Here is a 25,093-nt window from a genome sequence, read left to right as displayed (position 1 = left end):
ACATAGACAAGATACGGGAAAGGGAGGGAGAGAGAATGAGCGAGACAGATGGTGAGAGATATGGAGGGGAACGGGAAAAGCAAAGCAAAGTAGCAGAAACAGACTCACGAAAGAGATAAAGAGAAGATGACAGAGATCATAAAGTTGCCGATAGAGAGACAGGGAGAGAAAGTGTGGATATGAGATAGACAGCAGATAGGTAGGGCAGAGAGAGACAGACTGAATAAAGAAAAAGTAAATAGGAAAGGCAGAGGAAGTTAAGGTAGAACGCGCCTCGGGGACAGATATTTGGACTCAAAAACTTTTACAATTCTTTTCTGATATATCACTTGTGGGAGTTCATTTTAAAGCCCTTGGTGTGAGAAAACTTTTCACCGTCTTAGTTTTTGAAAATTCGAAAATTTTATTTTTCTCCCTAGAATTAACATAGGAATGGCGGCCATTTAGAATTTTAGATATCGGTAAATTGGGATATTTGTTTCTCTGGTACCAAAATTTGCACGGTGACCCTCGATTTTTTTTCTTTATTTCAAAAGGGAATGGTTGAAAGATTCATTGAGAAAAGTTTGAGCAAAAGTTTAAGTCTTTCACTTTCGAGGTGCATACTACCTAAATAAAGTAAGACAAAACAAAGGAAGAGAGCCTGAGAGAGCATTGGACAGCAAATCAGGGTCCGTTTTGCGCAAGTCACATAAAGGGCGCATCCAAACAGTAACTTTTGACAATTTTAACTATTTTGTTTTAATGTCAACTTCACTTTCGTGTTCTACTCCCCAAAGCATGTTGATACACACAGTATTCAGCTTGTCAACTCAGCCTGTACATGTGTTAACTTCATTGTTATTGTTAACAAGTGAATTCTGTCCGGACTAGAAATCAAATGTAAACAATAACAGTGTATTTGACATGCACAGTACAAACACTGTGTTGACAAGCTAAATAGTAGGTGTTTCAATATGCGTTAGGGAGTAGAATAAGAACTTACAGTTGACATATAAAACATAGGTAAAAAAACATCAAAAGTTATAATAGGAGCTTTTAGGCAAGACACGATTTCGACATGGGTTCTCTTTTTTAATTTGGGGAATAAAGACTCTTATATAGTTGGTCTGCAATTGCACAATATAATCCTTTTTTGAAAACTGATTGGAAATTGGCTGTCACAGTGAAGCAAGACAGGAAAGTATTTGACATCTAGAGCCGACAACACCTATGGTTCATGTATACACCATAAAATTGTACTTCAAATTCGCCAATCAAGGGAAGAGACGTATTTGTACACAAACGGAGGAATCAAAACTTCAGGTCGTGTTCGCTTTGTACAGTGTACCCTCGTGGCAGATTTCATCTTTTCGACTGAGGATGTATGTCCGCTCATTGACACCAAGATTTGTGTAAAACCAAATATTAGCAAAGATATAGAAGCCTTGGAACTTCAAATACACGAATTAAAAAGGACTCTAATCTGAGGATAAATCAAAATCGTTCCCTCTAGACTGGGAACCTTTGAAGAAGCCATTGAAAAAGGCAGGACTTAATATCAAAAGTAGAAAAGCCACTTAACTAAGTTCACCCAATAAGGCATCGCAATCCCAGTTTATTTGAGGTAGTACCCGCCTCGAAATTGAAAATCTTCATTTCGACTGAAACTTTCCGCTTCCTTCATACGCTAACCAAATCAAGAATAAAACTTTTTTATGAGAGACCATCGTTCAAAGTCTAGTATTACAGAAAAAATTACCTGACATTTATCGATAGGTGAAATTCAAAATGGCCGCCATCCCTGTGTTAACTCCATGGGAAAATAAATTTTCGATTTTCACAACAATTAGCTGATAAAACCTTGTATTACTCAACTTGCTTTGAGAGCCTCCAAAAGTGGTAGAAATAAAACTTTTTTTAAAAAAATTGAGAGTCAGAATATCTGTCCCCGAGGCGCATGCCACCAGTAAGAAGTGTACGCAGTAACTGCCATCCCTGCTAAAATTTCATTTTGGTTTCTATCTGTTAAATAAAATAAAATTTGTTGGCGGATTTAAGAATCTAGTTGTCTAAGTTAAACCGCGTCTTTTTCACAGGTTTTGAACTCATTAACAGAGACGAACTCTGCAGAACACCTCGCACGCAAACACGCGTTAATTTAAGGTAGTATGGGCGCCTACCAACCATTGTTTTGATAAACAGAAATAACAATCAGGGGTTACCGTACAATTTTTGTACTGGAAAAACAAATTATCTAACATTAACGAAATTTGGTGTTCAAAATGACAGCCGTTCCTTGTTTAATCCTGTAAGGAAAAATAATTATTTACCCATACTTAAAACTGCTAAAAGTTGACTTACCCTTTAGAGCGTCAAAACTGAACCTCCACAAGCAGGAAAGAATTGTGAGAATTGGAGGTCCGAATGTCAGAGAAGCATTGTAACTGAGCTGGTAAACATAGTTACTTCCAGGACGTGCATAGGGTTAGTATGCTTCGACTGTGCACTTTCCCCTCCAACTGTCAACCTGATCATATAAATTTTCTGTTTGTTTGTTTTGTTTTGTTATGTTTTGTTTTTGTTTTGTTCTTTTTGGGGGTGGTAGGAATTTAGTTCATATTAAGGTTTTGAACGTGCGTTGAATGTTTATCACTGTATAAATATTGCATGTCGAAAAGATCATTTCGGAAGTTACGAGGGTGCGTTGTGTGTGCCTACACATATCAGCCTAAGAAAAAGAAGAACAAACGGTCGTTTAGGATTTGCACTTGAATTTTCTCGATAACGCTAAAGAAGATGTTAATTTGACTTTGCTCGGGTCATTCATCAGCAATTGACCGACGTCAGTCCAATAACAAGTCATTGCTGGTCACGTGACGCTAAAAAGGAATACTTTATGGCTATGACATAATAGGCTTTAAAATAACCAAATCATCAATCAAAATTTAGGCTTTCCAAAGTATGAGTAGCGTTAATTACTTGAAAGGGACTTAAACTTTAATCTCCACAATTTTCGTATTGTTTTTTATTATGTTTGTCTTTGTAATGCATTGATATTGATTTTAATGTGTCCGAAACTGCATGAAAAATTCCTACTTTGAGAAAACTTCTAAAGTTTAGAGAAAGGGATATAATGGGATGATCGAAGAAAAAAGGGATCTGTAATGATGTTGAATTCTTGGAGTTATTCTAATTATTACAGAATACGCAAACTAACCTGTTGATACACTGACTTGGGATGGGGCCACGAAGGGTGGGGTGAGAATGTGAGGGAGACAGAAAGGGAGGATATGGAACAGGGGAAGGGGATGGAGAGAGAGAGAAAGAGAGAGAAAGAGAGAGAGAGAGAGAGAGAGAGAGAGAGAGAGAGAGAGAGAGAGAGAGAGAGAGAGAGAGAGAGAGATTTTCCTCGGACACCATAGCGCCTCCCCTTGGTGAAAACTAAAAACTTGAAGATGCATAAATCTAGTAACATTGAATCTTCTATATTGACCTTTGAACTATTGCTCTGAGAAAGCCGAATAGTCTCTGTCATAGTCTGTGTCGCTCTTTAGATGTCACATTATCATCACACGTAACACTCGTATATGCGGTGAAAATATATTGTATATATTTACATTTACGTACTGAGTCACTGTGCTGACATACCGAGCAAAACGTACACAGACAAGTTCAGGATTCAATTACACGAAGAAAATGACTGTGTAGTGCACATACATAAGCAAATGTCTTTCTAGGTAACCTCAGATAAAACGACTAATGTCGACAAGTTGAATAAAAAGTGTCCGTGGTTTTCATGAAAGTACAGCGAAAAATGACATTTACACGTAAACGATAAATAAGTATAGATTGTGTCCATCGAAAGAGGCACTGAGAGTTTCGAGTTACGGTATATTTATACACACATTTAAAATATTGTTTGAAAATAATGTTATAGGTTCCTCTTTTATATTTTCGCATCAGCAAGTGTTTAATGTTCTTAGAGGATGGCAACCTGTTCGGATAGATTTACAGGTGGGTGAAACTTGAACAAGGCAGTGTGGAACATCGACTCACTCCCGCTCCATATTATTTTTTACTCTGATAAACTGGGAACACTCGAAGTTCGGATCGCTGTTTCTTCGCAGAGCGTTGAACTTGCAAAACAGAAATGCAGCTATATAGATATTCAAGATAGCCCTCTTATCGTTCGAGTGTTGGTTGTTTCGTCTTCCCAGAAATTGTTTTTAATGCGCTCGCGTCTATTCCCTCCAATTTCTGTTCAAGAGGGCATAGAGTAATGCTTCTCGCGTGGTCCGTATTAGCGGTTCGGGTTTCCTACGTAAAGCGCACACACATGATGATTTGATAGGTAACCAAGCCCACGTGTCTCTCCCGTCCTCTCTAATCCTCGCATGCACCAGCGCTTTCTTCTCCTTGCACTGCGAGGTATAGTGCCGCTTGTCGATTCCCCGACAACTGTTTGGGGGCGCTGTTTCCCCCGTGTCCTTGCACGTCGTCTCCCAAAAATACTGCCTCACAGTCTGGTTATCATTCGTTACCACATGGGATAAAATTGTAACATTATGATTATAAACATCTATTGCCCATTCTTTGGTCACCCATCTGCTCTTGCTGTCGCAGACTTGTCGCTCCGGGTGGTGCCGGATCAACCGTTTTCTCCTACCAAATGATTCGACACTTTCCGTATCTTCGTCGTAAATAGTGTTCGGGTCGCCGAGTGCTGAGAACTGCCATGGCGGAGCCGTCGGTTTTTCCGCTGAAAATGTCACTAAATTCGAAGAAAAGGCAGGATTTACACTACTTGAAATATCGGCAGGAGTTTGAAAATCAAACTTCGGCAAAACACCGATGTCAATTCCTCCCCTGTCTGTATAATCTTCAGCTCTCTCTTCGCTGTTTCTGTGTGTTCGGCGTACTCTCGGCGCTGCTTCTGTCATATTTGAACATACGGACAGCAGCAAAATTGTGCCAAGTACAAACTTCATCATTCTCTGTAAAGAAAGGTAAAAGTAGATGTATTCATGGACTGATATCAGGTGATTCAACGATTTCAAAATCTGTAACGTATAGAGATGAATTCTGAAAAAAATCAAATCTGCTTGAACGTATCTGTTAGGATGGGTGTGTGTATCATACAGCTTTGCCTAAACTGACAACTGCATCAATCAAGGTATCCGCAGCTCTTGGCACAGGAGCCAAACAACGCCCCCAGCGGTCAAGTATGTGATTTAACTGAAACTGTTTTGCCCGGGTGTCCGACGGAAAACTGACGTCTGTCTTGAGCCCACAAAAAGAGACAGCAGTAAATCTCTTTGATTCACTTTTACAGGTTTGTACATTTCTCGCCCAACTCTAAGATATTTTTTCTTTCAAATACTTGTAAAACGACATGGTACTCACTAATTGCCCGGCACAACGATGGCATGCGCTCGAAGAAACTTTATGAGAAACGAAATTATCTTGCCATTTTATTAACCAATCAATCAATCAATCATGACCACGACTTTAACCAATTGATTTGAAAACCTATAATATGTCCAGTTCTTTGAGTAGTCTTTCTGTTTACTAGCTCACGTGACAGTGCACGGGGTTTTCATTGCTCTCTCTCTCTCTCTCTCTGTCTGTCTCTCTCTCTCTCTGTCCTCTCTCTCTGTCTCTCTCTCTGTCTCTCTCTGTCTCTCTCTCTCTCTCTCTCTCTCTCTCTCTCTCTCTCTCTCTCTCTCTCTCTCTCTCTCTCTCTCTCTCTCTCTCTCTCTCTCTCTCTCTCTCTCTCTCTCTCTCTCTCTCTCTCTCTCTCTCTCTCTCTCTCTCTCTCTGCTAAATTTCTCTACAAAAGCATTCGCATAGTTTTAAAAGGCTTAGTTGCATTTAACATTTATGAGGGCATTAAAGTTTCACCCAATTTTGCCTAACTCATGAAATCTAAAAAATAACGTTTATCACTCTCTTTCTCAAACGAGAACAAAAAATAGGCAATGGCAAATCAGGGGTTAGAGAAGGAAATTACGTAAAATATACCAGAATTGTAATTAAAAATGGCTGTTATAAGTATTTTGAATTTTCGCTTTCCACAAAACAAACTACGTACTTTACCCTGCAGACTTCAAAATGAGCCGTGGACAAGGAATAAACTGTAAAGATTTAGAATTTGGAAACCTATCCGTGCGAATGAATATATGACACCGTAACTTCGTGTGGTTTCTGCTCCAATTGTCGTTTAGTTCAAATCTTCTGATTGGTTAAGTTGCATCCATACATCTCAACAAGCTTTATTCACTTCACTTGTATTGCCACGATTACATTTTCTGTGTCAGCGACGTGGTAAGTTAGTCGTGAACAGCCTGTCTTCAGCACTGTCGCCTCAATTCATGCGCATGCGCCACTGTGACTCTACTCTGGTCACTCAATAAACATCAACAAGCTGGAAATTTAACTTAGTGTCCCCTTTTTTGTTCCAGATATGAAATACAGTTTCTCGCTCTACTTCAAAAATCACATTGAGATATTTCATGTTCCACTCGTCCGTACGCGGTATGTCCGTGTATAATCAGTGTTGTTGTTCGGAATTTAGTCCGGAGTTGAATTAATTTGTCAACGATAACTTTGCAGCTTGTACACAATTCATCTGGTTGGCAGAGCCATTAACCTATATTTCAACATACTCGAGGGGGAAAAATAAAATGCATTTGTTTTACAGAAAAAAATTATGATGAAAATATTATCAAAAGATGTGGCTGTAATCGCTTTAATCACATCGTCGACTTGAGCGTTACATGTCGTCTGTTACTCCACCGTTCTCTTATGTTTTCCCGCCATTTTAGCAGCTTCGCATGTCACATTATAAATGATAACACCATGATGTTTCTTATTTCATCAAACATGATTTCGACTAAAATGAACTTCAATGGCCAATTTGACCGCCATGTTCCGTCACAGAAGACAATCATAGCAGGTTATTGTAACTTTGATACAGTTTTGTTTATATTCAAACATCAAATTACTAAATCAAATTGCATTATTTGAGTAGAATACACAGTACGTTCTTCTGCTTCGTCGCTGCGGGCGACAAAAATGACATAGCCTCGCGCCCTCTTTGACTAACATATTCGTCCCAGGCCTGCAGCTATTCCCAAATACACCTCTTTTCGTAAAATTGCTCTCGCCATAATAGCGATTTCGTGATCTGCAGAGAGCAGGGCGATCGCAGCCCGGTACGTATATTACTGGTCGTATATGACGATGAAAACGGCTGCGTGTCACATCAATGGCCGAGAATTAAGATTTGTAATTGACGTAATGTGTCTCTATCTCCAGGGGTAATGCCTCTGGACAAGATCGTGCGTCACCAATCACCCCGAGTACGTACAAACTATTATGATTCTTGTATTAATCTTCCCTGCTACCTGACATTCCACGTTTTCCTTGCCCTTTTGATGCGAAACTTCAAAATTTCTAACGACCATCCATTCTGACCTCTCTTCAAACTTTTACAATCATTTGCACTGTACTAATCACCCTTCCCTGATCCAATATATGTTCCTAAGAAACGGCTGATTTGTGGCTCAATAACCGTCTAAGAAATTCCGCGTACGTATCTGTCTCTTAATCTTTCACAGTCATTTCTTTCAGCTCATTGCTTCTTACTTTTCTCATTTCTAAGAGAACAAAATTTTAGGAAATAAAATAACCCTGTCCTTGTATTTGCCTAGCCTAGTACCATTCTCGATAACTCGGCTTGGCTTCAAGTCAATCAATAGTTATCGAACGTCTTCAAGTCATCGGTCGCTCTGATCTATTTCACTATATCAGTGTTTGTCTGTTTTAGTATCTGCCTGTTTTATTTCTGCCCCGGTCTGCATGTCTGTCTGTCTCTGTCTATGGGCTCCCCTCCCTTTTGTCTGTCACTATCCTTGATGCCCCGGGGACTGATACGGACATCTGCCTTTCTGTTCACAGATTGTGAATGCACGGTTTTTTATAGTCTCTATTTGTCTGCTTGCCTGTCTGCTTGCCTGCTCGGTTGCGTGTCTGTCCGTCTACCTGATCGCCTGTTTGCTCGTGCCTGTGTGTGTCTGCCTGTCTGTCATTCAACAAAGCACGTTACCTTCAGTCTACGGCCTCCTCAACTGCCAGTCAGGGACCTTGGCTGGTATTTAAAAATAACATTAATTGAGTTTATGACAGTGTCATTTACAGGCAAGCAAATCAATTGTTAATCAAAGCTGATTGAAAATCACGCTGTAAATCGAATTTATTAACATCCCTGATAGCCAAAACTGCTTTCATAAAACAAGACTAAATGTCAAGTTCGTAAAATTAAAACCTGTAATGTTATTGTAATTGCTTGCTAAGTTAAATGTCATATCAATCATGATTTCGCCACTGTCGTAAATGACAAGACTCGATAAATCCCAAGAAAGCCATTGGCAAATGATTGCGCTCCCCGGGGAACATTTGCGTATAGTGTGCGGTTGTCAAGTGAAAGCCTTTAGCAAAAATCTTGAAGATTATTATTTGATATTTGATGGAGAAACGTTTTTTTCTTTATGCAGTCATAGTTCAGAAGCCGGCTGAAAATCGATCGATCATTGGGACAGACTGATCAATTGATTGATTATCGAATGAAATGTTGATCACTTTGGGATTTCAATGGTTGGGTGAATAATGAGAAGAGCCTGTCCTAATCCTTCGATTTGATGGGCTTGTGATTAAGTTTAATAGCCTAGCGATTCGTAATTCAACGATTATAAAGGGGAAAAGACAATCCATGACGACACAGTCGCTATACGACAGACTACCCACGTATCCTCTGCGAAATACTTCTATAGTTTACCGACAGACTTGCGGCAACATTGGCAAGCACCACTCATCTCACATCGATAAATGCAGCCGTGTTCTTTTGAGTAAAAGGGGGCACACAAGCAAGAATGTCTTCAATTCTCCCTTTTTTGCAAAAATTATCCCGACCAATGAAAAGCAAAAATAGAACATCATGACGAGTGTGCAAAAAGTATATGACAGAAACGAACATAGTTAGATAAAAACTTACTAAGAGGTTCTGGCGGAACTGTCCAGTTGCTTTCCAGCGGTATTTGAAGTGGTGCTGGGGCACTGAAGCTGATACTATCATGACATTCTAAGCAAACAAGCGCTGCATTCGACTTACCCGTCTTTGTTCAGAGTAAGTCACGTATCACGAAACGGTAAAGCACCAGATTTTGGCGGTAGATATTAGAAAAATGTCAGAATTACAGATAAAAGACGGATAGAAGGGATTACCGTCAAGATGTCAGATCTCCTGCCACGTTACCGTAGGGTAACCGGATGGGAAGCTCAACGCAAGCCTATACATAATCCAAAAAGTTGAGGTTATACGTGCAAGCATGAATGCTATTATAACATTGACCGGTGCCTTCCCATGGGTTTTCGAAAAGCACTGCTCAAATTGTATTTATATTTTATCGACGTTTTAGTGGCATTCAGTGAAAAAAAATGTTTTATAATATCCGCTGTGGAAACGTTAACGACGGTTAATCCTCAACGATTAACGCGCAGAACTGGCATCTGACATACAATGCAAAAGCTTATATCGCTCACTCACGCGCACTGTATTAGTGACTCAACCCGCATGCATACCTATAGGTGTATGGTTGGCTCCGCAGAGACAAGTAGCGACAAATGGCTTCATTAATACGCCGTCGATAACGCTGCGATTCGCCGGTTTGAATTTCATGCCCGGGTAGGTGAACAGGGACGCCCGTTGCGGACCTGCGGATTGCCAGAGAGGATACAGCGACGCGGAAAGACAGCCACAGAAGTAACCCCTTCAAACCGTTCAGATATTCTGTCCACGGTCACCTCATTCCCATAAATACAAACATAAATAATAATAGACAGACAATCCTCACCCTTTGCTCCATTGGGAAAACCAGCCACACATTATCAACTTCTTCCGAACAACTAAAAAAGTATCCAACAGCAAGTCCTGGCGGTTGAAACGTGTCACGTGTTCAGAGCTCAAAAAAAAGACGGCCCGAAGGTTGGACTTAGTAAGTGGGCGTTGAGGTGATGTGTGAGGAAGCTCGTATCGACGATATGGCAAAATCGCTTCTGTACCTATAACCCTATAGTTACCGGATAATCTGCCTTAATTAAATTCTCTCACTTGACTATCGAGCGTCTTGCTAGCTTCTGATTCGCCATCCCATCCCCCCTATTGCAATTATTGGCCTAATACTGCGCAAACACACACCACCTTTTGACATTTCGCGAATTCAAAAGACTCGGATACGTCTCTTTCAAGTCGACCGATAATAACAAGAGAATAAATGACGAGCACTCCAAATAAAGTATCTTTTTTTCCACTTAAAAATATTTCATTCGCGAAGAACGGAGCTGAGATTTCTTCCCAAATATTTCCGACTTTTGTATAAGCCAAGATCTGCTCACTAAATAACGCACTTAATCTGCTTATAAACCCACACGATTTCCTTTTGCTTGATTGAGAGCGCCTGCTCAGAGTCTTTGGCGTATGTCGGGGACATAAACGGAGTACCGTAATGTGCTGTGCTAGCGATTAAATTATGCAATCGTTAAAATAATCTAATTATACCTGTTGCTAAATTTAGAAACGGTTTATCAGTCAATATAATCATTATTAACTTTTAAAAGCATTCTTTTGTGTCGTTTGTTCAATTACATACCCGACTGCGAGTCAACCGCGTATTACACTTTACACAAAACCCCATTCTTTTTCTTTGAAATTCTGCGCGAGAATATGCAAATGTGGAAACTAGATATATCAGACATGAAAATAATGACGTGCGCAGATGACGTCATATGACGTATTAGCCGCGGTTTGCATGTATTTCTTAAGGATAAGTTCAATTTGCTTGTTTTGATCGGCAAGCGTGCGGAAAATATTTTTGTTTCAATTAAGGTATAATCGATAGAGTCATGAGGGTTTGATGTTAAGCAAGGTATAGGGAGAACCGTTCAGTCTTAACGGTGTGTTTCCCTAGAAAACCCGATTCGCGCAACAATGTGTCGAAATATAAGACGCTTTTTTCCTGAGCGGGATATTTTGAGGGCGACGTGTCAATTAGGATCTCTTTGCCTTACAAGAAATCCAGGTCCAGATCAATGAAATTGAGTGTAGAGGACGCAATGACCTATCAAAAGATTAAACCGGAGCGTAGTTTGTAATTAAGAACAAGGATATTTCATTACTGTTATCTTTTTATCAACATCCACCTTAAAAAGAGCACAGCTGTTTCAGGAAATATGCCTCTGAAGGAGAAACGTTAAATATTGTGTCAAGCAAAGCCATTTAAGAGTTAATCTGATACAGGTAAATGGTCATTACGTCTTTACAAATCACTTACTCGCTGACGATTGGTTCGGCAATCATTGCCGCTTGGTCATGTTTTTCGTTCAACTTCCATTAACGCGAAGTTGGTCCTCGATTCAGCGTCAGCACACCGAATGACGACGGAGCCCGGAGCTGTGACGTCAAACGGTCGTCCATCATATGTAACGGCATTTACGATTGGCTATTTTTAGACAAGGACGTGTCTCCTTCTTCAACGTCGTCATAGTCGCTCTAATCAACAGGTTCCGCACAGTTTTAGAGGTATCATAGTGCTTCTCGACTCCTTTTCCAAATCGTATCGTGACATATCTCTCTTTCATTTCTTACATGATTGCGTAGTTCAATATCTTGTTTTTGCGTCTTTTGGTGCCCTGTTTTTATCATCAAATGATTTCGCATTGTGTGTCTCAACAGGTCTTATCAAACTTACAAGTGATTTCTTCTAAGTTCCATCACTTGCGTGGGCAGATCTACCCCAGAGTTTCAATCTAAAGGAGAACACATTCTCAGTTTTTTGGGTGTTTTGGGGGAATGTAGATACTTTTATGAATTATTGAGAAAGCGATATGTAACGTGAAGTGGTTTTACGAAAGATTCGTAGCATATTGTTACACGAAATTGACGATATACGTGTATAATCAATGTATGTATGTATGTATGTATGTATGTATGTATGTATGTATGTATGTATGTATGTATGTATGTATGTATGTATGTATGTATGTATGTATGTATGTATGTATGTATGTATGTATGTATGTATGTATGTATGTATGTATGTATGTATGTATGTATGTATGTATGTATGTATGTATGTATGTGTGTGTGTGTGTGTATGTATGTTGTATGTATGTATGTATGTATGTATGTATGTAGTATGTATGTATGTATGTATGTATGTATGTATGTATGTATGTATGTATGTATGTATGTATGTATGTGTGTATGTATGTATGTATGTATGTATGTATGTATGTATGTATGTATGTATGTATGTATGTGATGTGTGTATGTATGTATGTATGTATGTATGTATGTATGTATGTATGTATGTATGTATGTATGTATGTATGTATGTATGTATGTATGTATGTATGTATGTATGTATGTATGTATGTATGTATGTATGTATGTATGTATGTATGTATGTATGTATGTATGTATGTATGTATGTATGTATGTATGTATGTCTGTCTATCTATCTATCTATCTATCTATCTATCTATCTATCTCTCTATCTATCTATTTATCCATATACGGCCGTGCATCTGTACATCTTTCGGTCTATCTGTGCACGTAAGTACGTATTATCTTGTGGCTTCATGCGCATTTTTCTTTTTCTTTTTCTTTTGTTTTCTCGTGCTTTGCTATTAAGTATTGTTTTGTGATGAACTCGGCAAATGTCTATTACTGTGATGTCATTCTTTAAGAAAAGTGTTGACTATGATTGCTTGGCAGTTGAAAACCCATGAAAATGCCAATATGTCGTGACTTGTCACAGGAACACACCACATTAATCAGAAGCCGGGAAACTCGGCAGAGTATGCGTGATAAGTCCACGCGTCTCGGCAAATTGGGGTAGAAAGGGCACGGTGACGCTCGCTTTAGACACCTAGTTTCAGTCGTCAACGACTGCAGGCTGTATTGCACGCTTGGCTGAGTGCGTTATAAGTGACGCAAGCGAGGTGGGTTGGCGAAAGTGCTGTTAGGTCCATTTTTCGCAAAAGCATCGCCATACATGCTCAAATAAACCCGAGATGCTCACATCTTTTGTCATAAGTGCGTACTCACGAAGAATTTTCCGCGCTATACACAATTATAACCGTCAAGTATAACCTATGGTTAACCTTTGCTATTGAGCTACCCGGAAAACTCTCAGGGATTTTTTGACGTATTTTATTCCTAAACAGCACGTTCGTCTTTCTAACTGAGTCGACTGTCCAGATTAAACCCTTTTTTTCGTTTTACTACATTCGTACATATAAGTACTTTTCTTATGAGAAAAATTCTTCAAAATCGCCCTTTTTGAATAAAATGTGAGTATATGATATTTTCATTCAACGGACACTGCGCAAATAGCTAAGAGGTAAATCGTGTTGCGTCAACGGCTTTTTTATGGAAGTCTACCTTCGGATTTCCAGTTGTCGTTCGTTTAAATTTCATTCATAAAATCTAGCGGTATGTTATTAACCACCATAACATTTGTCATTTGCATCAGGAAGTGTTCGGGTGATAAATACAAAGAGGGGTGCATTTATATGGCTCATTTTGAGTGTTTAAGGAGAGCAGGTATCGATCTGAGTAAAACCGCCAAAAATAGATTAACGTCGAGGGAAATTTTCAAATTTGCAATTTTCATTATTCCGTCGGGCGATTTCGTGCTAGCTTCGGGTGTATTGATTTGCCTTCGTAAGTATCATACAAGACCTTATCGGCAGTAAACGTTATAATTCCTGCTGATTCGGGATATCGCTCATTTTTATGGCATGGAGGACATTTAAGCGTTCGTTAAGAGAGCGAGAAGCGGTAATCGCCTTTACGAGGACATGCACGTGATACCTGCTAAATCATAAATGGAAACTTGCGAGCGGTGACAGTCAATTATTTTTCTGGAAACTATAACAACATTACAGTCCGATTAAAAAGCTGTCAAATCACCGTCGGTGCAAACTTGCCACACATAGCTATCGCTACGTTATAAAATGTCCCCTTCAAAAATACAAACTTTGTAGTTTATGAGGGGATAATTCTTGCCCTTCGCGCGAATTTCTTCGCGCGCTCAAGTGTTAACGTTAAATGTCAAACGCTTTTAATAATCACGCGCATTTTGTGCGTTCAAAATAATCATAGTCTGAATTTGGTATCATTTATTCAAAGGGTATTGGCTGTAAGCTTTGGTAACGTTTTCATTCAACTGCATTTTCTTCTCCGTGCTGAAATAAGTTTAAGGTAGCACGCGCCTCAACTTTTGCTGAACTTTCCCTAATAAAAGTTCTGGCGATACTCTTACCAACTTGTCAAGAATAAAAAGTAAGGGTCAAAGTGCAAAGTTTGGTACTTGAGAAACAATTACATGACATTTACCAATATTTGAAATTAAAAAATGGCCGCCATCCCTACGGAGAAAAATACAATTTTCGATTTTCAAAAAAACTAAAACGGTGAAATGTTTTCCAACTTTACGAGCTTTAAAATGAGCCACCACAGGTGGTAGACCAGGAACAATTGTAAAAATTTGACAGTCAGGATATCTGTTCTCTAGGCGCGTTCTACCTCAAGGTATAAAGTCTTAGCTTTGCGAGATAAACGCACTGTGCGCAGTATTATTAGTTTGAAAATGAATTAAGTCCGGACTAAAATTCAGTTGTCAACAACACTGTGCACTGCACATATGCAGCCAGTGATGATAAGTTAGATCGCGCTTCGGGGACAGATATTCGGACTATCAAACTTTTGCAATTCTTTTCTGATCTACCACTTGTGGGGGCTCATTTTGAAGCTCTTGGAGAAAGAAAAACTTTTAGCGGCTTAATTTTTCGAAAATCGGAAATTTTACTTTTTCTCCATAGAGTTAACACAGGGATGGCGGCCATTTTGAATTTCAAATATCGGTGAATCTTAGGTAATTTATTTCTCTACTAAAATTTGCATGGTGACCCCAGATTTTTATTCTTCATTTTGAAGGGGATGGTTGAAAGATTCCTTAAGGAAAGTTTGAGCAAAACTTTGAGTCTTTCACTTTCGAGGTGCATACTACCTTAACACTCGGCATTTCAACGTGACAGTGGGGCTGAACAAAAATATTTTAACAAACAGAATAAACTCATAAGAACATACATCAAAAGAATCTGACTTTAAGTCTTTTGCAAGTGTCACACTATTTTCCATAATGCTGCTATAAGTGGCTGGCTCGGTAGGCGATAGTATATCTGATTTCCTGGCAACTTTACGACCTTCGGCAGTCATAGTGGCAGATGTGGACACAATTTGCGAGCATAAACAGAAAATAATCTATACCTCGAAAGATAAAATATCTTCTGGTAAATGACACAGAACATTTATCACGACGCTCACTCGAAGCCTGCCTAAATGCCTGAATACACTTCACTTTTTCTTCAATGGTTTCTTTACAATTACGAGAATTGATCGTAAATCGCATATTTACAGTTGTTCAAACAAGGGAAATTAAACCAGCAGAAGTTGATGAATTAAACGGATGCTGTTACGCAGAAAGGAAATATTTTCTCATGTGTGCGACATTTATCCTTGCCCATTTGCAATACTGAAACAATAGAGACGTTGTATCAAATAAAGGTCAAATTATTTGGCTTGATTAAGAACTGTATTCTCGAGTTACGCATTTCTAAATTGGATTTTATTTCAACTGTTGTCAAGGCAACAAGCAAGACATATAAACATGCAGTCGAATGACCGGCTCTTTAACCTCTTTACTGCAAATTTGACTAATTAATATTTAAATTCCGCTGAAAGTTCTCATGAATTCCTTTTTTTCAATTCAATATGTTACATGACAACGTTAACTATCCTGTTTATACCACAGATATCGGTTGGAATTCATGCCGGTGACGAAATTTATCCTTCTGGAGGGGCTCAAGTTTGTGATCTCCCGTTTTGCCGGCACCAAGAAATCTCAACTCTTGCATCGAAATTTGTAAAGAAATTCCCCACGTGTTTGTGACCACTAGAACCGTGTGATTTATTTCCTGTTTGAGAAATGGCGGCGCTAACACCTGTTGAGGAGGGTCACATACCTTTTGCTCCAATACTTTAAACATTCTCTCCTGTCGTTCAGAAGGCATTTTAAAAATTCTTCCACTGCTGAACACCCCACGTTTACTCTATCTTGATTTGAGATTGATGAGCTTTCTTGCAAGGCTCAAAATTTCGGCGATGTAGCTGATGTTTATACCAAAAAAGACAAAGCGAAACTAGGTTGTTTGGTCAAGAAGAATAATATGTGATAAAGATTGCGTCAAATTTGCAAACTCGACCAAGTTTGTGACAAAAGGGGTGTATAGACACATATGTTAGTTTAATCATGTTCGTCAAAAATATACAAGAAATCATATAATAGTTGACACGGTACAACAGACTGATAAGTGCTCAATGGTCATTATTATACCTTCTGCGCATCAAAACCAAGAGAAAGTTAACTAACTTTCAAATATTTGAAGGCCAAATCCTTATTGTCCATACACTACAAAGCGCGCTTTAATTAATCAATCCATCAACAATTAAAGGAAAGGTCATCTGGCTACCGAAATGATTAACACAAAATGAGCGGGGGTCTTAATTATAATGTTATCTCGCTGGTTTTAAGTAGAGTGTTGTCACGGAGAACAAATTTCATATCGGTGGATAACACTAAGTCACAAAAGATTATTCCACAACTGGAGCCAAAATTTTCCTACTTTGACATTTTACTGAATTTTTTTACACATTGTATAGGAACAAAGTGACTCTGCCATTCCTTATTTTCATTCTAGCCTGGCATTTAAAGTTAAACTTTTCAAGATCGGCAAACTAAAGCATGGCTCTCGGACTAGTTTGGGTCGAGATAATGGCGGGAAATATATTAACGGTAAAGCAAACAATGGAACGATAAACATCTTCCACGAAGAGACAGGTATCTTTTAAGCATTTACAAAAATTAATTTTCAAATTGTTGCTCTTGACAACATATGTTCTGGCAAATTACGAGAGAAATCTTCTAACTTTTATCAATATTTCTGAATAGATTAGCGAAATTTAGACATTGAAGTGGTTGACTGTATAAATCGAAACGTTTCGATGTCGCTTGCGCGCCATCCTGTATTACGCAGCGACTGAAAGAAATCTGCTAGAGGAGCTCTTCTCGCTAGTCTCAGGCTACGCAATTTTCGAATAAAATTCCGCTCTTTAAGCATGTAATGGTGTGTGATCCACGATCGTGACATGGTTATTTGTCGAGAGGTGCTGTAATTATGACTCAGAGTTTCCACTATCATTCTTGACCAACTTCAGAAAGTACTTGTAGGGTTGCAATGCAAGGAATTTTTACGCGCGCTGATTGCCTGTTGAAATTATTCCCTGTAGTTTGGGCCATGCGAGGTAAAATTACGTTTCGCTTCAATCTTTTTATTTAGATATGGCAACGAGTCACTTAATTTTCAAAGACCATTTTACGATGATGGTACCACGTCGACATATTCACGTAGATGTCAGGTAAACGATTTGTTCTCTTACGGCTGGCTGGATTGCAATCGTTCAACCATATTCGATAGGAAAAAGAATTGAAATTCAAAGATGAGACAAACCCCAATCAGACGACAGGCAAACGGCTAGCAGACTACATTTTTACATTGCTACAAGGGATTCACAGAGCCTAATCGAAGTTGTTGATCGAGATTCCATGCTGCAATAACCCTAAAAATTATGACTTTGGCAGTAGATAGCAACAAAACTTTTGGAAATACTTCAGAGTAATCAAGGAAGACAGGCTTCAAACTTCGAACTACGACCAAATTTCAAATGCGTCTTTCGTGGAGATTGCATGGGCGCACTGAACCAATCGACGGAAAATTGAATATCAGAGGACGAAGGGAAAGCACTAATATCATTTGCTCTGAAGTGGAATGGGAATAACCAACCGCCTACATTGAACGACTACATATCTGTGCCTAATTAGCCAATCTTGGAGGATATACAGAAGAGCGTGTAGAGAAAGTGTCTATGTAACGCAGCGCAGATCGACTCCACGTGAAGCTAATATGGCGCGCGTCGGTTGTCCTACCCCGCTGGCTTACACGGCATCGTCTTCAAATTGAGATCCCCGAAGGGAACGGGCGCAATCCTATAGTGAGCTAATAGCCTTATTGGAAGCGCACTACAACAAGTCAAGCCGTGTAGGTGGAAAGTAATATGCATCCAAAACTGATCGTGCATGGCTCTTATCTCAGAGGAATGTTGTTAGTTGGCTTTAGTAAGCTGTGTAATCCTCAGGAGGGGTTTTACTTGTAATACTCCCGGCAGCCACTATATTGTAAGTCACTCGTCTTCAAGGGAAAAAATCGACAAATCTCGACGTCTTGTCGGATATTGCTGTACACGCGAGTCACCAATTTACTAGAACGTGGCTAGCTATCAATACTGAACGCCCTCTTTTCTCCTAACTATAAAATTAGAAGAACCTGCTTATGAATTTACGTTTCTGAAAAAACAGAAAATGAATCTACATCAGAAAAATTCGGTCACAAATCACAGAACGCTGTATTCGCGCGTTACGAATTACACTACAAGGATAATATTTCCGCTTGTTCAGGCAAACATGAATGAATCTAATCTATATGTTAATATCACTACGCAATGTGACCAGAACTCGGGGCAGTTTGAACCCATGCAAGAATTGTTTCCGCTAAAATTTCGTGCATGTTCTCGCACACTTCCCACACACTGGATTTTCCGTTGAAAGTCACGACCTGTCTCATGGCGTTAGGTGAATAACTTGTTCACATGATGCGTGCTACCATAGTTTCAGGCAAGCTGGTAACAAAAATATTAAGGTATCATTGAAAGTTTTGGATTGGGAAAATAAGCTACCTCCAATTTTTCAGATATTTGAAACTCAAAATGGCCGCCGTTCTGTGTAATAAGAAATCAACGTTCTGATTTTTAAACACATGATTATGAAGCTTCACGATGGTCCAGACAAGATGTACATCAGCAAAACATTTTGAGAGTACCACGTACATACATCTTCGAGGTATATTCTGCCATGAATTTTGACAAATTCTTAATCGGCCTGTATTAGTACTGAGAAATAAGTAAGCAAAAAATCTTCCATTTTAATGGGATTCGCCACAGTATTCAAGCAGAGCAGAGAATCGCTTGACAGTTATAGAATGGACTTAATGGACAATCGAAGTGATAGCTACTTTGGTTGTATTGAGTACACATTATTTATCGAGAATAATTACGGTGCATGATTGATACAACGTGTTTCTTTTCATCTTTTAAAAATTAATTGGAATATAATTAATCTTGCTTCCTTCATGTCCGCCATAATGGAGAAATCTCTTAACAACAAACAAACAGAACTTCGAAAACGAGGCAGCGAGTGTTATTCGATCAGTTTCTTTATCCCCAACGACTTCCTCGAGTGCTCCAGGGAGTTGAAAGGATGGTGTACAGGACGATAGTGGACCTGTATTTGAAGTCACGCGTGGTCCATTAATCAGAGCATATCTCGTCAAGATCAGATTAGCACGCGCTTGCAAACGTCATTTATCATGACAACACAGATGAATCCACGATATGCAAATTGGCCCAATTTGTCATTATCCCCATAGAGTGCTTCCCTTACTGAACATACCTTCAGGAGATTAAGCAGGACGCTCAGGAACTTATTTTTATTTACGTTATGTTTCAAATGTGGTGCGCCTCATAAAAAAAACAAACAAACAAAGAAATTTGGCAATTTCGAGGGTGATTTCTGAACGTCGGGTTACCCGAAACACAATAGGGCTGTTCATAGTTGACGTCATTGTTCTCTTTTTAATATGCAAAAATAAATATTTGTCCGCATTTTTATTACGATTTTGAAAATTACGCATGCAAGAATGATGAAAATGAATTTTAGTGGGCGACACTGGTACAACGATGAATACTTGAAGACATATTCAAGATTCAGAATACAATCTGCAAACACAGTCACGCAATGATGAAAACATTGATAAAATTTGTCCACATTTCAATAGCGCTGTTCACGGTTATAGGTTTGTTACTAAATATAGCTGTACGCGCGCGACATCGGACACGCAGCTTGAAATGCGGACAAATTTTATCAATGTTGCATGCGTGGCTGTTTTTGCAGCTTGTACTCTGAGTCGTGAATATGTTTTTTAGTATTCACTGTTACACTAGTAGTCGCCCACTGAGATGTATTTTCGTCGTTCTTGCATGCGTAATTTTCAAAAGCGTAATCTAAAAATGCGGACAAATATTTATTTTTGCATATTAATGAGAGAACAGTGACGTAAACTGTGAACGGCCCTATTGGGATGAGTGATATCACGCGCGTGCTATATTAGTAACGAACTTGTACCCGTGAAGAGCGCTATTTTTTTTATTTGTTCTAATGGAATATTCTAAACAGTGAAGTTATTCCTGACTGCGCGGTCTTTGCGTCTTTGAAACTGCTGTTATGCATCTTCCATTGCTAAACACTATCAATCATCAAAATCAAATGAGGTTCATACAAATCTGATCTCAAAGTTCAAGTTGTGATAGAATGACTTTATTCCATGGTAACACCGACCTAAACAGCAAAATGTCGTAACCATAAACAGGTTTCACTTCGACACAATATTCAACCTCTCGCATTTAATATCCTAAAATTTACATACCACACTTTTGGGGTATCCGAAACTGTGCAGTCAGGGGCTCTGTAAGTCACAGGTACGCTTTTCGCGTGAAGAAATTCGCGGATAATAGCTACTTCAATAATCGTTCCGAGGAGAGTTCTGTTATCTTTTCACTTAATCTTTTTTCTAGAATTCTACAATATGATATATCATCGCGGGGAATAAATCTCTGATTGGATCGCTGATTAATTGATCGATTACAGCGTTAAATGCCATAGTTTGTACCTATGATTAACGGCGCTCCTTTTATCATTACAAAAATCATAGATTAAGATAATCTCCTAATTTTTTACCGATATGTTTTCTTTGTTTGTTTTTATTACGTCTCTATAAAAATTCCCAAAAGTCAAATGTAACAAAAGTGTAGCCACTACCGTCATTATTTGAAATCCCCTCGAATACTGAATATTTTTAATCGGATCACTTAAAAAATACTCAGATCCTGCTGTTTGCATCAAGACTAGCCGAAACATGTTTTCTCCAAAACCTATAAGGTCATGTTCACGGTCAACGGTGTCGGGTTTGTGGCGGAGATCCAGCACGTGGCAATCTCTCAGTATATTTGTTCGCTAAGACTTTCTTGAACAGACTATCCTATGCTTTTTAACAAAAAAAGCAGAAATTTGAAAGGTTTGGTTTCAATATGCAAATACACGATTTGGCCTAATAGAATGATGGCCTTAGAAACATATTGGATTAACGCGTGAGTAAAAACTCTGAGAAGTTTATCAACAGTTTAATATGTATTATGTACCCTTCACCTCTCTCCTTTCACTTTCGGGGTCACGGATGACAAACGATGGAATCTGAAATATTGCGGTCTGCAAGTCCCATTTATGCTGAGAAAATTTGAAGGTTCAGCGGAAGTAGGTCGCTATCTGGGTAAACAACATGGCTAACCTTCAGGTGAGTGTCCTATGAAGGAACCCGCGGGCAACTATGCATGGGTTGTACGCACGTCTGTAACAAATCTGCTATAACTTATTATAGTAGTCAATTAAGCAGAGGAGACTAGAACAGCAGGGGGCCTTTTATAAGGACACTTGAGGGCGTTAAGCCTTAAAAGTTGACAGTCCCGGCTATCGCTCATTTTGTAGAGGACATCTAAGTGACCATTACTATGATCTACGCGATAAATGCTCTTTGTTTGACGAGAGAGATTTTCATAGGCACGCTATACTCTTAAACTACCTTAGTAAATGCTTCACTTCTACAGTTTTGTCACCCGTTGTTGTCTGATAGCTATATGTTTTCATTTCGACTCTAAACATAGCACGACCGATGAGTGACCGTCGAGGGAAAGTGTGAACTGGGCATGTCCTGCAAGATAATACGGCCGATTTGTTTTCTTGACCGTGTTTCCTGCTATACATTCCGACTCGGCAAAATCTTCCACGCCTCGGCAAATCTCTGCCAATGGCACTACAGGGCACACACGTGGCTCACATGTTTCCCTGTTTGACAGCATTAATATTATCCATGCACTATATAAATTAGTATTCTGTGAATTCAAGGTGTACTCACTTTCTTCCATGTAAATTAAACAGATAACACAGTGCACCCCTTGAAGGCGACTTATACGCTGGATTGCAGTACATGCACAACCCTTTAAAGGGAGGGTGTCGTCGGAACTCTGCTCAAAGGTTGCCAGGGACCCCTACGACCGATGTAAACACTATATCTAGGGTACGTTGGCGATTGATGAAAGTTTAAACATGTTTGTTAACTGAATATAGTAAAATTTAAAAATAGCAGCTATTTTGACGTGATGCATGTTGATATCATGCATAAAATGCATTGTTGTAAACAAGAAAGTCGCACACGCGCAGCTCCGATGACGCCCTCCCTTTAAGAATTATCTCGCTCCCTTCAAGTTCCTTCGTCAGCGATAAAGTAATGTCGTTGCCAAATTTGTACAAGCGTGAGATAATGCATTTAAAAACTAGTTTAGATCACGCCGGATTTGAGTCAGATCTTGTTCTGAAGAACGATATAGTAAGTATATCTGTTTCTGATTCATGAATGAGCTAACACGAAATGTGATATAACTTGTTTGGTAGCGCAAGATGCGTCAGTTTAGAAAGAAGTACTCGTGACAAATACGGTTGAATCAGCAGGCAAGTTCACAACCCGCTAACCTTTGACCTTCAGAGATTTGATGGCATGGAATATAATCGATACGATGCAGAGGACACTGGCCACGCTGTTTGTCTGTCGGAAGGCGCGCTCGAACGTTTCAAATATTTCGGCCGACGTGGCCGGGTCAGTTGTACTTTGCAGTCACCGAACTCTACATTACTACGTTTATCAATTGAATTCGACAACAATTGATACTTAGTATGGTATGGTAAAATATAAGACTTTAAAATAATAAAAAAGTCATAAAGAATCTATCTATTTATATGTCTGTATATCAAATCTATATTTGCACAATCACACACACTATCTGATGATTGCGTAAATGCGTTAAACTCGAGTAATAGGTGCCAACCATGCCTGATTTGTTCATATACATAATATATATATATATATATATATATATATATATATATATATATATATATATATATATATATGAATATATATATATATACACATATACATATATATATATACATATATGTATGTATATATACATTTATACATATATATGTATATATGAATATACATATTTACATATATGTATGTATATATACATTATACACACAACCATATATATATATATATATATATATATATATATATATATATATATATATATTATTTTATATATATATAATATATTGACAGGGCAAACTGCACGATCCATAAAAAACTGACATGTTACACGTGCCACAATGCGCATGTTCAAATATCGTTGTGCTGAGGGTACTCACCTGGTTAGGGAATTCGTCAATTAAAGAAAATATCTTCATCTTAAAATAATAAAACAGATAATCTGCAATGAAAACAAAATAAAAGAAAAGATAGAAAAATTAGCATAATGAGATGGGCGCAAGCGGGTTTCACGGACTAAAACTCTAAAATTCGGTGGAAAGTCAGTTCACATTCGTTTTAAGTTTGCCTTCTGATAGCAACACGCTAGTTATACCTATATGATAAAATCAATTTTGAATTATATTGCAAGGTCGCTTGTGGATGCCTTTAAAGCGAGTTCGCTCCGTCATGATGGAAATGCTCATCATATGCAACTTGGCTCGTCGCCGTGCTCGAGTCAAGGACGTTTCGAAACAAGATTCGTTATGGAATTGCGAAGAGACACGCCAATGCCACAAGAGACACAACTTGAAAATCACACGGGCCGGGGGTAAGGCAACATGGTATGTTATTGGTGACACCTCAACACTAAAAGACCAGCGATAATTAGGTTTCAAGGCAATGCAGATGATAATATTCACCGGCCAGAACCATTTCAAGTTAAAGAACGCAATTGTCTGTCGTGAAGTGCGCAAAAATCTTGCTGAGCGGAATTGGATTTGTGATGTCGCTCAGCACGGTGTTTCTGCTCGATATGTTTGCGTTGCAGATTGAACGCAAACCTTCAGTGTCGCTGCTTTACATACTCGGAGCCTTCCTGAGTACCGTGCGTGTTAGCCAATTCTGAGATGCGCGGGTAAAATTGGCAGCGTTTCTTAAAGAAGGATAATCTTCTTGAAGGTGTTAGACCTAGCTCACATTCCGTGGCAACTTTGTCGACACATCTACTATAGATGCGGTGCATCTCAAGAATATATCAGTGTTTCTTATGGGCGATGACTGTGCTACTGAGAATCTCAATTAAGACATTGTCCATTTCAAGGTCTTCCGCCGGGTCGAAGGTGAGATTTCGTATGATATATTCTACGGATTAATATTCGATGAGTCAGACGTGTTAGCGAGGGGTAATAATCTTAATTTGAAGGAAGAGAGAGAGAGAGAGAGAGAGAGAGAGAGAGAGAGAGAGAGAGAGAGAGAGAGAGAGAGAGAGAGAGAGAGAGAGAAAAACCGTTCCAATTCACACGGCCAAAAAGAAGTTGCAATATTCAACGAATTTCATCACTGTGGAACTATTTTGCACAGAAGCAAAAAGGATTTCACCTGAGCTCGTGGCAGCTAGATATTTTTTACTAACTTCGTACGTTCTGCATCCTAATATGATATGTGGAATCCAATTATGTGATTCAGTGCTTTAATCGTCATATTCTACCCGTTTTCATAGCCCTCAATTCACTCAATAAAACATTATTTCACACAGTGACCGATCGGCCACAGTTCTACAAATTATTGTATGAACTGCGACACTCGATATTCACCCACTTACTTTGTTCCTTCCGCG

At 38.9% G+C, this 25,093-nt stretch overlaps 1 protein-coding gene across 5 annotated transcripts in view; it reads right to left on the bottom strand.

The window, feature by feature from the left end:
- Positions 1-3,576: 3,576 nt before the first annotated feature.
- The window catches only part of LOC139121888 (neurotrophin-3-like), a 43,658-nt gene continuing 22,141 nt past the window's right edge, over positions 3,577-25,093 (bottom strand). For 4 of the 5 annotated variants that reach the window (XM_070687181.1, XM_070687172.1, XM_070687189.1 and 1 more), the window contains 2 exons: positions 23,655-23,716; positions 3,577-4,976 (listed from right to left, as the gene is read on the bottom strand). In XM_070687181.1, the coding sequence (XP_070543282.1) occupies positions 4,224-4,976; positions 23,655-23,693 (792 nt within the window). In that variant the 5' untranslated portion in view covers positions 23,694-23,716 and the 3' untranslated portion in view covers positions 3,577-4,223. Of the gene's footprint in view, positions 4,977-9,893; positions 10,132-23,654; positions 23,717-25,093 lie in introns of those variants that run through there. The other variant, XM_070687196.1, reaches the window with a different exon arrangement.

This window comes from Ptychodera flava, chromosome 2, assembly GCF_041260155.1.
Source record: "Ptychodera flava strain L36383 chromosome 2, AS_Pfla_20210202, whole genome shotgun sequence".
Taxonomy (NCBI): domain Eukaryota; kingdom Metazoa; phylum Hemichordata; class Enteropneusta; family Ptychoderidae; genus Ptychodera; species Ptychodera flava.
This window is presented reverse-complemented; position numbering and strand designations above follow the sequence as displayed.